This window comes from Theropithecus gelada, chromosome 14 (assembly GCF_003255815.1).
Source record: "Theropithecus gelada isolate Dixy chromosome 14, Tgel_1.0, whole genome shotgun sequence".
Lineage (NCBI taxonomy): Eukaryota > Metazoa > Chordata > Mammalia > Primates > Cercopithecidae > Theropithecus > Theropithecus gelada.
In genome coordinates this window covers 6,796,604-6,812,145 of record NC_037682.1, presented here as the reverse complement: position 1 = coordinate 6,812,145, position 15,542 = coordinate 6,796,604, and the positions used below count along the sequence as shown (strand labels likewise).

At 51.9% G+C, this 15,542-nt stretch overlaps 1 protein-coding gene across 2 annotated transcripts in view; it reads right to left on the bottom strand.

The window, feature by feature from the left end:
- The window catches only part of CHKA (choline kinase alpha), a 72,570-nt gene extending 70,589 nt beyond the window's left edge, over positions 1-1,981 (bottom strand). For both annotated transcript variants that reach the window (XM_025357674.1, XM_025357675.1), the window contains exon 1: positions 1,577-1,981. In XM_025357674.1, the coding sequence (XP_025213459.1) occupies positions 1,577-1,914 (338 nt within the window). In that variant the 5' untranslated portion in view covers positions 1,915-1,981. The remainder of the gene's footprint in view (positions 1-1,576) is intronic.
- Between the last annotated feature and the right edge of the window lie 13,561 nt (positions 1,982-15,542).

Sequence of the window (15,542 nt, the reverse complement as noted above, 5' to 3'; positions counted from 1 at the left end):
TTTTTTTTTTTTTTTTTTTGAGACAGAGTCTTATTCTGTCACCCAGGCTGGAGTGCAGTGGCATGATCTCGGCTCACTGCAACCTCCACCTCCCGAGTTCAAGCGATTCTCCTGCCTCAGCCTCCCAATAGCTGGGACTACAGGTGTGCGCCACCATGCCCGGCTAATCTTTGTATTTTTACTAGAGATAGGGTTTCACTATGTTGGCCAGGCTGGTCTCAAACCCCTGGCCTCAAGTGATCCTCCTGCCTCGGCCTCCCAAAGTGGATTACAGGCGTGAGCCACCGTGCCTGGCCGGGAACACAATGGTTTTTTTTTTGAGATGGAGTCTCTGTTGCCCAGGCTGGAGTGCAGTGGTGCGATCTCAGATCCCTGCAAGCTCTGCCTCCCAGGTTCATGCCAGTCTCCTGCCTCAGCCTCCCAAGTAGTTGGGACTACAGGCGCCCGCCACCACCCCGGCTCATTTTTTGTATTTTTAGTAGAGACGGGTTTTCACCGTGTTAGACAGGATGGTCTCGATCCCCTGACCTCCTGATCCGCCCGCCTCGGCCTCCCAAAGTGCTGGGATTACAGGCATGAGCCACCGCGCCCGGCCCAGGAACACATTGTTAAAGGCCCATCACTTGGGAGCAGACTGATGAAAGAAGGTCAGACTTCTGTTAAGTCTGAATACCTGCACGCGTACTTCTGTAATTCAAATTTAAGATTAAATATTTTAAGTTTAAAAAAAGGAAAAAATGGCCGAGCGCGGTGGCTCACGCCTGTAATCCCACTTTGAGAGGCCGAAGCGGGTGGATTACCTGGGGTCCGGAGTTTGAGATCAGTCAGACCAACATGAGAAACCCTGTCTCTACTAAAAATACAAAATCAGCCGGGCGTGGTGGCGGGTGTCTGTAATCCCAGCGACTAGGGAGGCTGAGGCAAGGAGAATCGCTTGAACCCGGGAGGCCGTGGTTGCAGTGAGCCGAGATCGCGCCACTGCACTCCAGCCTGGGGACCAAGAGCGAAACTCCTTCTCAAAAAGAAAAAAAAGGAAAAAATATTTGTACCTTACTCTTAATTTAGGAGCCACGCCTCCCACCTTTGTCTAGTAACACAGCTATAGTGATGTCTCAACAGCCTCTTAGGGCATGAGAAAATGCTACTCCTCCACTAACAAATGACTCTTTGAGAGGGGAAAAGACATCAAATCGCGAACTCGAGAAACTAGCAGAAAAAAGTTAAAAAGTGATTTGTGTTTTTAAAGCCAGCCACAACATCTTCCTTCAAGGCCCTAAACCGCAAAGACTTTCTAGACCTATCTTAAGCGTCAGGACCACACGCACTTCGTGATGGAACGGTATTGTTCTCCTAGAGTAGACCCGTTTTCGCATGAAACCGACGTTTTTACAAAAGCCTGCCTGTGGACGGCCCGCGGCGGCCGCGGACCCGCTTCCCTTGGATTTCGCGAGGGCTGGGAAAAGGAGTGCTTTCGCCGGCTGCGGTCCCCGGCCCCGGCCCCGGCCCACGGCCCCCGCCCGGACCCCGCCCCGCGTCACCTGACTGGCCCGCGGCCCCCAGCCCCGGCGCCACCGACCTGATCACACTGATGTGGAACTCGTCCTCGCGGAGGCCCCGCCAGGCGCCGGGCAGGAACTCCTTGCACCACAGATAGGCCCTGCGCCGCGTCCGGGGCTCGGGCTGCTCGTCTGCCGGCGGCTGCGGCGGCGGGGGCTGGGGCAGCGGCAGCGGCGGCGCGGGGGGCAGCGCGAGTGGCGGCTGTTGGCCGCCCAGCTGCTTGGACTCGAGGTCGCTGGCGGCGTCGCGCTGCTGCCCCACGCCGGGCGCCGGGGCCGCGCTGCCGCTGCCGCAGCTCAGCAGCAGCCCGAGCGGCGAGGGCTCCGCCTCGCCCCCGGTGCAGAACTTGGTTTTCATGCCCGACAGGCGGCCGAGGACGCGCGGGCGGCCGCAGCGCGAAAGGACGAGGCTCAGGGTCCGGCCGGGCGCCTGCCTCAGGGGGCCGGGCGGGAGGCCGCTCGCCGCTCTCTGACGGGCTGGCAGGCCGGCCGGGAGGGGGACGGGGGGCGGCGGGCCGCGGCAGTTGGGCGCGCGGGGCGGCGGCGGCGGCTGTAGCGGTTGCGGCGGCTGTGGCGGCTGTGGCGACTGTTGCGCGGGGATGTGCTGCTGCCCGCTGCTCTCGCTCCTCTGCCGCCGCCGCACGAGGAGCGCCGGCAGCGTCACAGCCCGCCCTCGCGCTCGCCACTGATTGGCCGCCGTCCGCCGCCTCGGCGCGGCATAACCGCCGCCGCCCTCGCCACGCCGCCTCCCCATTGGCTGCGGCGCCGCCCCCAACCTGGGGCGCTGCGACCTCCGGGAGCAGGGCCTGGGCGGAGGGGGCGGGGCGTCGAGGGGGCGCCCCCGGTCGCAGGAAAAGGGGAGAGGGGAGCGAGGCGCGGGGGCGCGCCGGGAGAGCGGCTCCGGGGTGGGACGGAGACGGACTGGGCCGAGCAGGTAAAGCTTCTGAGCCTCGGAGGACCTCGGGGTTGGCTTTGGGAGCTGAAAGTTTCCTTGGACCCCTCGGAAGCCCCGTGACATCAGAGGCCGGGCCTGGCAGGGGCAGGCAGGAAACGTGTCTGGAGACAACTGCCCTCTCCGCGTGACCTTGGGCGAGCAGCCTCCTCCTGGGGCTCAGTGGCTCTGATTTTGTAACATTTCCCAGCGCTGTGAGAGGCGCGTCCTCGCCTCGCGGAGCCCGAGGAATTACTAAGAAACCGAGGCCCGAAGGAGGGAGGAGGCGACGGGCTCGAGGCCACACGGTGGGCCAGGCTGGGCCGGGCTGCACACGTGCTACCGGGACCCAGCCGTCTGCACGCCTCCAGCAGCCTCAGTTTCCCTGTCCGTGGTACTGAGGATGCTCGGGCCTAGAAGTTCAGGGCTGGAGGCTCAGGGACTGGCGAGGGAAGGGCATCATCCCCGCCACGGGGCCGCCGCAACTGCCCAGAGCACAGGCCAAAGGTGCGTGCCACGGGGCTGCTGGCGTTGTGGACGCTGTCCCCTGCCTCCCCATCCCCCGCAGGAAACAGTCTTGTGACAGTGACTAACGCACCTTTGCCGCGGTAGGGGGGCAGGGGCCCCTGCTACCGTTTGCCACGCACTGTCCCATGTCCCTCACTGCTGCCGTCCTTCCTGGAAGTGAGGTGCCGATAAATATAAAAATTATGGATCCCATTTTATGGGACATGAGCTGAAACAGGAGGTTTCAACAGGGCTGCCAGGGGCTTAGGAAATCCAGTGCCTGATGCACAGGAAATGGCTTCTATGTAGGGAGTTCACAGTCTTCCACCAGAAGCAAAAATCTTTTAGAATGTGTACTTGGTTGAACTTGCTCCACACAAAATGGTCTTATTTAGGGATAAAAATGAAAGGGGACTTTTGTGAGGCTGCTGTGGCGATAGGCCTGGAAGTTGACCTGCAGGGAGGTAGGAGAGGCCAAGGCCCCTGGGACGGAGGCCAGGCAAGGTGGGAGTCCCACTGGATATTTGAAAGGCTGAGAAGCCAAGGGCTTCAATCTGGGGAGGCCATTTGGATAAAGGAGCCAAGGACTTTCTCTAAAAATACCAGCTCACAGGGAGGTGGGGCCATGCCAATGGCCTGCCCAGGTGACAATCCCTTTGTCCCACTGTCTCCTGGCACCAGTCTGGTAAACTCAAAGGAATGCCAGAAATCTGGCCAGGAGGAAGGGACACTAAAGTAAGGAGTGGACCTCTATAATTTGAAATAACTCTTTCTGGCATCTGCTGGCTTGTGTTAGGAAAACCCTAAGACATTTTTATGGGATCACAGTTCCCTGTGGGAGGAAGAGGTTGCCTCAAGGCCAGGCACCGTGGCTTCGGCTGTAATCCCAGCACTTTGGGAGGCCAAGGCAGGAGTATCACTTGGGCCAGGAGTTTGAGACCAACCCGGCCAATGTAAGACTCTGTCTCAAAAAGTAAAAATGAAAAAAAAATTAACAGGGCATGGTGGCTTACACTTGTTCAACTACTTGGGAGACTCAGCCAGGAGGATCACTTGAGCCTGGGAGGTCAAGGCACCCACTGCACTCAAGCCTGAGTGAAAGAGTGAGACCCTATTTGCTGAATGAACAAATCGGTGAGCTCCTGGCTCAGCAATTATTAGCTTATGACTTTGGGCTGAGCCTCAGTTTCCTCAACTATAAAACAAAAATAATTGCAACACTCTGATAACCAATTATAATACCCCGAGCGCCCAGGACTGAATGGCAGAATGTATGCAAAATGCATAGGATGTAAGAAGCACCTGTTTTGTTGCATGCAGTGCATTGCCTGGTGTTGCCTCTGCCAGCGGTTGGTTTTCAGAGATGAATAATGCATACACTTGTAGCAGTTCACAGGTTGGGAAGACAGTGTCGTATAAGAAAAGAATTTGGGCCGGTGCGGTGGCTTATGCCTGTAATCCCAGCACTTTGGGAAGCCAAGGTGGGAGGTTTGCTTGAGGCCTGGAGTTCAAGACCAGCTTGGGCAAGCAGTGAGACCCTGTCTCTACAAAAAATAAAATAATTGACCAGGCATAGTGGCATGTGCCTGTAGTCCCAGCTACTTAGGAGCCTGAGGTGGGAGGATCCCTTGAACCCAGGAATTCAAGGCTGCAGTGAGCCATGATCACGCCTCTGCTCTCCAGCCTGGGCAACAGAGGCTGTCTAAAAAAATAAAAATAATTTTAAACAAAAACAATTCAAACACTCTGATAACCAAAATGTCAATGTCTGCGCACAAGTAGACAAGACTTTGAGAGAAATTTGCTATGGCGGGCACTGGTCCTAAGGAGAGGTTGTTCTAATTACAGAATCTTTTCCTCTAGGATAACATTAAAACAATTCTCCAAAAGCTCTGTGATTGATGCTGAATTCTGAGAGCAGACTCAGAGGGTGGGTGATGGGCCTCAGGAGGGAAAGAGGAAAAATTAGGAAGTTCCCGTCCACTCTTTGAATTTCCTGCTGATGGGTTCCTCGGGGTCCACCCACAGACCTCAGCCCTGCCACCAACTCCAAGGCCTGTTCTGAGAAAGAGCTTTGTGAGTCTGATTCCCCCCAGGATGGGGGAACCTGCTGTCAAGCACCTGGTAGGAGCAGGCTTGGAGCCCTTTCAAAGACGCTGTGTGCAGCATCTTTGAACTTCCCTAAGCAGCAGTGAGGTGAGTGTAATTAGCACTTCATCTCCCAGGTGGCAAGGGAGCTTCACAGGGGTAAAACCGTTCGTTAAAGGCCAGCAGGACCTAGGACTCCACCCAGGACCCCATCCAGGAAGACTTGTCCTTCTGCACATGAGCACCTCTGGCCCAGGAAGCACTAGACATTTGGCACAGTGGGGATTCCCTCACGCGCTGGAGAAGCAGAGCCCTGGCAAAGCGGTGCTCACACCCCCTCCCAGGTCACACCCAGGACCAAGCACCCCTACTCCAGTTCTGAGCCTTAAAATATTGATGAGAGCACAGAGGCCACCCGGCTGCAATCCTCCATGTTGAAGATTGGGTTGCAGTGCCAGCCAGCAGAGTGACATGGAGCTGGGCCTTCCCTGAGTGTTGAGCGTGGCCCCAGCCCAGGAAGCTCTCTCAGTGAAAGGCTATGTAGGTCCAGCAACTTTCTGGAGATCTCTGAGCCCAAGTGTGGTCTGAGTTGGACTGACCCTTCTACCATACATTCCGCCTCAGCACCCACAGCCAGAGTCTAGGGCCCAGAGGGCTCAGAGAAAGCAGGTGACTAGAATACCCATATATCTGGTGGGTGGGGCAGGCATTCCTCCTGTCCTCATTTGCAGGGATTTTGAGTATAATATTATGGGTAAAAAATCTGGCCAGGTGCAGTGGCTCACACCTCTAATCCCAGCACTTTGAGAGGCTGAGGTGGGTGGCTCACCTGGGTCAGGAGTTCAAGACCATCCTGGCCAACACAGTGAAACCCTGTCTCTACTGAAAATACAAAAATTAGCCAGGCATGGTGGCACATGCCTATAGTTCCAGCTGCTCGGGAGGCTGAGGAAGGAGAATCGCTTGAACCCAGGAGGTGGAGGTTGCAGTGAGCCGAGATCATGCCACAGCACTCCAGCCTGGGCAATAAAAGCAAGACTCCATCTCACACACACACACACACACACACACACACACACACACACAAAATCGATCTTTAGAGGTCACACTGCCACCCAGGTGTGATCTTGGACAGAGCATCTACCTTTTTTTTTTTTTGAGATGGAGTGTTGCTCTGTCGCCCAGGCTGGAATGCAGTGGCATGATCTCAGCTCACTGCAAGCTCCGCCTCCTGAGTTCATGCCATTCTCCCGGCTCAGCCCCCGGAGTAGCTGGGACTAGAGGCGCCCACCAGCACGCCCAGCTAATTTTCTTTTTGTATTTTTAGTAGAGATGGGGTTTCACCATGTTAGCCAGGATGGTCTCGATCTCCTAACCTCGTGATCCACCCACCTCGGCCTCCCAAAGTGCTGGGATTACAGGCGTGAGCCACCGCACCCGGCCCAGAGCATCTACCTTTCTAAGCCACTTTCCTCATTCCCAAATGGAATCCTACTCTACAGGGCTGTTGGGGAGATTCGCTGAAACCAGCAAAGAAAGAGCTGGGTGTAGAGCCAAGGCCCCACAAAGGGTATCTATGCTTTTCTGCTTATTGTTAGCTGGATTCCCAGAGCCTGGCAGAGAGCAGCAAACACCCATTCATCCTAAGTGCCAGTGGAAGCGCAAAGCCTGCAGGAGCTCTGGCTGGTCTAACAGGGCCTGGAGAGTTTTCCATTCTTTGAAGCTCCTGGTACATTCAAAAATTAAGAAACATCTAGGCAGGGCACGGTGGCTCACACCTGTAATCCCAGCACTTTGGGAGGCTGAGGCAGGCAGATCACCTGAGGTCAGGAGCAAAACTCTGTCAAAAGAAGGAAGGAAGGAAGGGAGGGAGGGAGGGAAGGAGGGAGGGAAAAGAAAGAGAGAGAGAAAGAAAGAAAAAGAGAAAGAAAGAAAAGGAGGGACGGAGGGAGGAAGAAAGGAAAGAAAGAGAAAGAAAAGAAAAGAAAGATCTCGACAGCGTTACCAAACTGGGGCATATTTGAAATACTTAAGTTGAACAAATCAATGCTTTTAACACACATGCAAAAGTCCCAGTCAAGATAATTTTGCTATTCTCAAGGCAATAGAGGGATTAATTTAAAATAGTAATGGAGCCAAGCATAGTGACACCTGTCCAAGCTACTGGGGAAGCTGAGGCAGGAGGATCACTTGAGCCCAGGGCATTGAGGCTGTAGAGACATGATTGAGCCACTGTACTGCAGCCTGGATGACAGAGTGAGATACTGTCAATAATAATAATAATAATGGTTTGTAGAGTACCTTAAGTGGTACAGTGTGACAAACATCTTTCAGGCCTGACAACACATCTCTGTGCTAATCTGATTATCCTTATTCAGATACATCTAAATCTGAGGCCCTTGGGGCACATGAATCCCTCCTGGCGCCACTATAGTAGACCCTGGCAATGACCTAGTGACCGTCCCTCTACTGGAGATGACTCCCTGGGCCCCTCAGAGTGCGTTTCCTGTGTCCACATAGCCTATATTTTAAGTCAGGCAATTTTTTTTTTTTTTCTGAGACAAGGCCTCTCTCATTGCCCAGGCTGGAGTGCAGTGGCACAATCTCAGCTCACTGAAGCCTCTGCCTCATGGGTTTAAGCTATTGGCCTGCCTCAGTCTCCCAAGTAGCTGGGACTACAGGCATGCACCACCACACCCGGCTAATTTTTGTATTTTTAGTAGAGATGAGGTTTTGCCATGTTGGCCAGGCTGGTCTCGATATCTGCCCACCTCAGCTTCCCAAAGTGCTGGGATTACAGGCATGAGCCACCGTGCCCAGTCTTAAGTCAGGCAATCTAAGCTCTCTTTCCAAGTTTGGTGAAAACTCACTTTGAGGTTTTGTGCTCTAAGCTTGCTTTACATTTGTAACACAAATGAATCCCTAAATGCAATTTTTGGCACAATAAATGCAAAATTGTGGCGCGGTGGCTGACACCTGTAATCCTAGCACTTTGGGAGGCCGAGGCAGGTGGATCACCTGAGGTCAGGAGTTTGAGACCAGCCTGGCCAACATGGCGAAACCCCATCTCTACTAAAAATACAAAACTTAGCTGGGCATAGTGGCGGGCATCTATAATCCTAACTATTTAACAGGCTGAGGCAGGAGGATCACTTGAACCTGGAGGGCAGAGGTTGCGGTGAGCCAAGATTGCGCCACTTTACACCAGCCTGGGCAAAAGAGCCAAACTCTGTCTCAAACAAACAAACAAAATAAATACACTTTTTAAAAAGGCCCCAGTCATCATGCAGGTTACACTGTGGGGATGACACTTCTGGGCTAGGAGTTGGGCAACCTGGGTTCAGGCACTGCACCCCCTCTGCCGGGTACACAGGGCCCCTCTCCCCTCAGTCAGCCCTAGGCCCTGCAGGCTGGACTTTTGCCTGGTAGCTTTGGGCTGGCCCTCCCTTCTGCAGGGGACCCCTTGTACAGATGGGTAAGCAGAGGCACAGGGGCACAGTCAGGACAGCGGCTCTGCTTACGCAGGATGTCGTGGCCGGTCGTGGGCGTACTCATCCTCCATCCTCCCCTCCCAAGGGCACGTGCCTTCCAGGCCTGAATGTCAAGAGGCCCCTTAGGGCCCCCGGTACTGTCGGCACCCCCTTTGAGTGACTGACAGGGGAGCTGGGAGCCCCCATCCCCACACCAGCTTGTGGAAGCTACCAGCGATCGGTGGAGCCCCGCTGGCAGCCTGTCCGTGTGACCTTGGCCGGGCCCTCAAGCTTCTCAGAATGCCATCTAAGAAGGCAGAGGGGGATGAGCGGCAGCGGGGAGGAGGGGCGGCCTTGGGAGATCCGCTGGGTCCAGGGAAGCGAAGGCCGGACCCTTCTCCCGCAGCGCCACTGCCGGGCCGAATTCCAAGGCCAGCGGCTGCCGGCGGAGTAGGAATCCGGACCAACGGCATTCTGGCTTCCCTCCGGCCCCTCCTGGCAAGAGCTGCGCCGGAAGGAGGGGGCCTCGGAAGGGGCGGGCAGGGGCGGGGCCTGCGGGGTGGGCGGAACTCCCAGGAGAACAGCGGGTGGGGCCTCGCGCGAGGGATGGGGTTGGCGGCGAGGGATCCCAGGATCCCCATTCCTGCCTCCGTCCTGGGGCCTCTGGAGCGGCGCAGCCTGACTGCCTCCGACTGCGGGGCCTCCCTGCCCTACAAGTCCCTCCCCAACCCTCTACTTGGGACCTGGCAAAGTTGGGGCGGGTGCAGGGTTAACGGGATTACAATTTTCCTAGGACGTAGTTTACTGAAGCTGCTTTTGCGATTAGAATTTATATTTACCATGCTAATAACAATAAACTACCCAGGCTACGGCGCCACGTGGATGGGGGTGGTGGGTGGAGAGGGAAACCCTTGGCCACCAGTAGCCTGTGATAAAGCCAAGGTTCCCTGGCTAGATTGCTGCCTGGGATGCCTGTGGTCCCTACCCCCGCCCCGGAGGCAGGATTGACTAATCCGACCAAGCAAGGCTTCCAGGCCGGGCCAAGGACCCCTTCCCAGTCCTCTCCCAAAGTCTGTGTCCTTGGGCTGATGCTGTCCTCTCCTGTCCTTGCCTCCTGCATCTACGGACCCCTCAGGCCCCGTCCTGCTTCAGGGCCTGCACGTTGCAAATGCTCTATGACTGTTCGGAGGAATGAATAAATGAATTGTGAACAAATGGCCTGAAGATTCCAGAGGTAGCCTAATGGGGTCCTGCTGCTTGAGTTATAATCCCAGCCCCACCAGTTGTTGACTATTTGACCCTGGGCAGGTGATTATTCTCCCTGTGCCTCTGTACCCTGCCCATAAAATGGGGACAATACCAGTACCTACTGCATGAGGTTGTTACGGGATTAAATGAGTGAATAGTTACAAAGAGCCTGGAACTGAGTGTTCAAAGAAACACACGGCCACAGTATTAAAAAAATTAAAACCCCATTTCTCTCCAGGCTTCTACCATCACTCTCTGTGACTTCAGCATTCTACCTGCATGACCTATGCAGCACCTGGCCTCTGTTAGCTTGCCACCTTCACCGACATCTTCTCTGCTGAGGCCTCCCACCATGCCCTGTACTTTCTCACCGCTAGAAATAGCCCCAGCTCTGAAATGTGTTTTAAGCATCCCACTTGGGGTCCACCAGCTCCTGACCTTTGAGCTTAGGCCTCTCCTCCAGGACCCTCTCTGACTACGATTTCCCAACCCCTCTCGACCCTCCATTCACTGGCCTTAACACTTTCTTGCCTCCATCCTGCACCTCTCCCCGTCCCTAGTGTGGGTTCCATCCCCTCGTGAACACTGCCACCCCTCCTGGCAGAGACTCAGTACTTCCACTGTCTGAATGCATTTCTTCTTCCTAGGCACACCAGAAGACCACATTTCCTAGCCCCCCACCCTCCTGCAGTGGCTGGGACCATGTGACTCCTTAATTAGGTCACTTCTATCTCCTGGGAGGTCCTCTCTGTCCTCTCTATGTCTAACTAGTGGCAAAGGATCTAAGGGAAGAAGGCTGGCAGAGTTACTAGTCCCAAGAAGCCTGGGTCCCTGAATCACCACATGGAAGTCTACGTGCCCACCATCTGAATGGACTAAGGCATCAACAGAAGTAATACACACCCCTGTAGGGCCGAGGAGGTGAAACAGCTGGTACGCCTTCCCCACACTCTCCTCTGCTACCATGGTGACCTAGGAAGCTGCAGGATGAAGATAACAGCATCACAAGGAGGGAGCCAGGATCCCTGTGTTACCACAAGGAGGAGCGATGCCTAACCAAGACCATCTGCAAGGATTTTGTGTGAGCCAGAAGCAGAGCTGTGTGGTGTTCAGTCACTGAGATTTGAGGGCTGTTTGTTACCACAGTTGACCTATCCTGACTGACACATCACGTTGTTCCTTTCCCCACCATGTGTGTAACATGCTACCAAATTGAATTTTAAATAAATTAGTACTTATAAATTAAGTACAAATGCTTTTCAAATTCACATGAATCTTTGGTAAATAAAACTGGTTGTAAAATTATTGATTAATACAAAAATGTCTGAAATCATTGATAAAAATAGCATTGTGCAAGTAAGACTAATTTAAGATTGTTGATTCAGTGAAAATAACTGAATCTTCTGAGTTGTCGGCAAAATGCTCATGTGTTTAAGATTCTTAGATAGGTGTTCACTTAATGTTCAGACTTTAAAAATGGTTAACCAGGATATAACTTTGAATGATGTCTAGCTTTGTCTAGTATCACAGTTTGTGGTGGTTGTTTTTGAAGTGGAGTCTTGCTCTGTTACCAGGCTGGAGTGCAGTGGCGCAATCTCGTCTCACTGCAACCTCTGCCTCCCAGGTTTAAGCGATTCTCCCGCCTCAACCTCCCAAGTAGCTGGGACTACAGGCATGCGCCACCACAGCCAGCTAATTTTTTAATATTTTTAGTAGAGATGGAGTTTCACCATGTTGGCCAGGATGGTCTCAGTCTCTTGACCTTGTGACCTGCCTACCTTGGCTTCCCAAAGTCCTGGAATTACAAGCATGAGCCACTGTGCCCAGCCTAGTGTCATAGTTTTTATAAGTAATCCTGGGCCAGGCACGATGGCTCATGCCTGTAATCCGAGCACTTTGGAAGGCCAAGGCAGGTGGCTCATGAGATCAGGAGATGGAGACCATCCTGGCCAACATAGTGAAACCCATCTCTACTAAAATATACAAAAAATTAGCTGGGCGTGGTGGCATGTGCTGTAGTACCAGCTACTCGGGAGGCTGAGGCAGGGGAATTGCTTGAACCTGGGAGGTAGAGGTTACATTGAGCTGAGATCTTGCCACTGCACTCCAGCCTGGGTGACAGAGTGAGACTCTATCTCAAAAAAAAAAAGAATTGTGGAATCCTGCTGGGCATGGTGACTCACGCCTGTAATCCCAGCACTTTGGGAGGCCAAAGCAGGTGGATCACTTGAGGTCAGGAGTTTGAGACCAGCCTGGCCAACATGGTGAAACCCATCTCTACTAAAAACACACAAAAAATGAGCCAGGCATGGTGGCAGGCACCTGTAATCCCAGCCACTCGGGAGTCTGAGGCATGAGAATTGCTTGAACCTGGGAGGTGGAGGTTGCAGTGAGCCAAGTTTGCACCACTGCACTCCAGTCTGGGTGACACAGCGAGACTCCATCTCAAAAACAACAAACAAACAAAAAGAATTGTGGAATATGCTGCTCATCTGTAAAATGCTAATCTCTAATGGGTATTTCAGGGTTTCTTGCTTTCTAGGTTTACATAAAATGTGCCAAAGATGTGTTCTTATTGAGAAAAATAAGAATTTTGTCTAATTCAGAAGTTATCTGCCCGGACGCAGTGGCTCATGCCTATAAACCCAGCACTTTGGGAGGCCAAAGCAGGTGGATCACTTCAGGTCAGGAGTTCAAGACCAGCCTGGCCAACACGGTGAAATACATCTCTACTAAAAATAAAAGAAAGAAAGAAAAAAAAAGAAGTTATCTAAAAGTCAATTCAAATTATGGAGTTAAAAGTGGTTCTTAGACAGACGCAGTGGCTCACACCTGTAATCCCAGCACTTTGGGAGGCAAAGGCAGGTGGATCACTTGAGGTCAGGAGTTTGAGACCAGCCTGAGCAATATGGTGAAACCCCATCTCTACTAAAAATACAAAAATTAGCTGGGTGTGGTGGTGGACGCCTGTAATTCCAGCTACTCAGGAGGTTGAGGCAGGAGAATCTCTTGAACTGGGGAGGCAGAGGTTGCAGTGAGCTGAGATCATGCCATTGCACTCCAGCCTGGGCAGCAAGAGTAAAACTCCATCTCAAAAAAAAAAGGCTGGGCACGGTGGCTCATGCTTGTAATCCCAGTACTTTGGGAGGCCGAGGCGGGCGGATCACAAGGTCAGGAGATTGAGACCATCCTGACTAAAGCAATGAAACCTATCTCTACTAAAAATACAAAAAAAGTAGCCAGGCGTGGTGGCAGGCACCTATAGTCCTAGCTACTTGGGAGGCTGAGGCAGGAGAATGGCGTGAACCCGGGAGGCGGAGCTTGCAGTGAGCCGAGATCGCGCCACTGCACTCTAGCCTGGGTGACAGAGTGAGACTCCCTCTCAAAAATAAAGAAAAAAAAAAGTGGTCCTTAAACAAGGTTCAAAGAAACCAGTAAGTAGGGGAGAGATATGAAAAAAAATTACGGATACAAAGATGTATTTTTGGCAAAGAAGGTTATAAAGAAAAGAGAATAACTTTATATGAGAAAGGATCTTGTAAGGAAAATTATTGTCCTAGAGTAGAATTATTGGTTATTTCAGAAAGAGATAGGCCAGATGTGGTGGCTCACGCCTGTAATCCCAACACTTTGGAGGCTGAGGCAGGGGATCATTTGAGCTCAGGAGTTTGAGACCAGCCTGGGGAACATGGTGAAACCCTGTCTCCCAAAACATATAAAACTTAGCTGGGCATGGTGGCATGTGCCTATAGTCCCAGCTATTCAGGAGGCTAAGGTGGGGATTGCTTAAGCCCAGGAGATCCCGACTGCAGTGAGCCAAGATTGTGCCACTGCATTTCCTCCTGGGCAACAGAACAAGACCCTGTTTTTTAAAAAAGGAAAGAAAGAGGGGAGGAAAGAAAGAAAGAAGGAAGGAAGGGAAGGAAGGAAGGAAGGAGAGAGAGAGGGAGAGAGAGGAAGGTAGGAAGGAGGGAGGGAGGGAAAAAGAGGGAGGGAGGGAGAGAAAGAAAGAAAGATGAAAGGAAGGAAGGAAGAAATAGAGAAAGAAAGAAAAGAAAGAGAAAGAAAGAAAAGGAAGGAGGGAAGGAAGGAAAGAGAGAAAGAGATAAAGAGAGAAAGAGAAAGAAAGGAAGAAAGGAAGAAAGAAAGAAAGAAAGAAAGAGAAAGAAAGAAAGAAAGGAAAGAAAGAAACCGGGTGTGGTGGCTCATGCCTGTAATCCAGCACTTTGGGAGGCCAAGGTGGGTGGATCACCGGAGGTCAGGAGTTCGAGACCAGCCTGACCAACATGGAGAAACCCCATCTCTACTAAAAATACAAAATTAGCTGGGCATAGTGGCACATGCCTGTAATCCCAACTACTNTTTTTGAGATGGAGTCTTGCTCTATCGCCAGGCTGGAATGCAGTGGTACAATCTCGGCTCACTGCAAGCTCCACCTCCCAGTTCATACCATTATCCTGCCTCAGCCTCCCGAGTAGCTGGCACTACTGGCATCTACCACCATGCCCAGCTAATTTTTTGTATTTTTTAGTAGAGACAGGGTTTCACCATGTTAGCCAGGATGGTCTCGATCTCCTGACCTCGTGATCCGCCCATCTTGGCCTCCCAAAGTGCTGGGATTGCAGGTGTAAGCCACTGTGCCCAGCCTGCTTTTCAATTCTATAACCTGTTTCTTTTGAAAAGTTATCAGATTCATATCTCAGAAGTCAAAAGGTTGTTGTGTCTTGCCACTTTCAGCTTTTTCTCCCCTTAAGAAGGCCAGAGATGATAACTCTCTTAGCCTTTTCATCAGCTCTAGCAACTTTTTCTCCCTCGGTTCTCACTGCTGTTATGGCCTGATGCTGAAATATCTTATCTTACAGGTCTAAAAAGCAGTGTTTTCCTTCAGTATAAATTGATTTTAGAACCTCGGCTTTTTCTTGATATATCTAAATTTTCAACGTAATCAGGAAATTCTTCATGCAGTTACTAAGAGTCATGTATTCCCTTGCCATCCTCAAAATCTTGAACATACTCTTCCTGTGTTCAATTAAATTCCAATAGTTTTTTCATCAGGTTTGACTTCCAGTTTATATAAATGGGCTTCACACAAAGAGAGGCAGTTACATTGCAGAAGGGGTTTTGTTTTGTTTTGCTTTTTTGGTAACTGGCTTAAGAAATAAGATTTTATGTTTCATCAAGACAGTTCCTGTGCTGTCTTTATTAGGTCTTTTTTTTATTTTTTATTTTTTGAGACAGAGTCCTGCTCTGTCACCTGGGCTAGAGTGCACTGGTGTGATCTCAGCTCACTGCAACCTCCAACTCCCAGGTTCAAGCAATTCTCCTGCTTCAGCCTCCTGAGTAGATGGGACTTCAGGTGCATATCACCGTAGCTGGCTAATTTTTTAGTAGAGACAGGGTTTCACCATGTTGGCCAGGCTGGTCTCAAACTCCTGACCTCGAGTGATCCGCCCGCCTCAGCCTCCTTAAGCGTTGGGATTACAGGCGTGAGCCACCATGCCTGGCTTTATCAGGTCTTTTGAATGCTGAAAGATTTAAAAGGGTTAAAGTTTTTACATCCACATAACCATCTGTATTGCCCTTAAAGGCTTTTGATTATCACCAAACAACTATTGTTTTACAGTGATCTGTGGTTCTGTTTTGATCAAATATTTTGAGTCTTTTTAACATCTTTGACAAATGCCATCAGAATCAAATCCCAGTATAAGACTCTGACCTGTGGCTGGGGTTTATCAAAGCTTT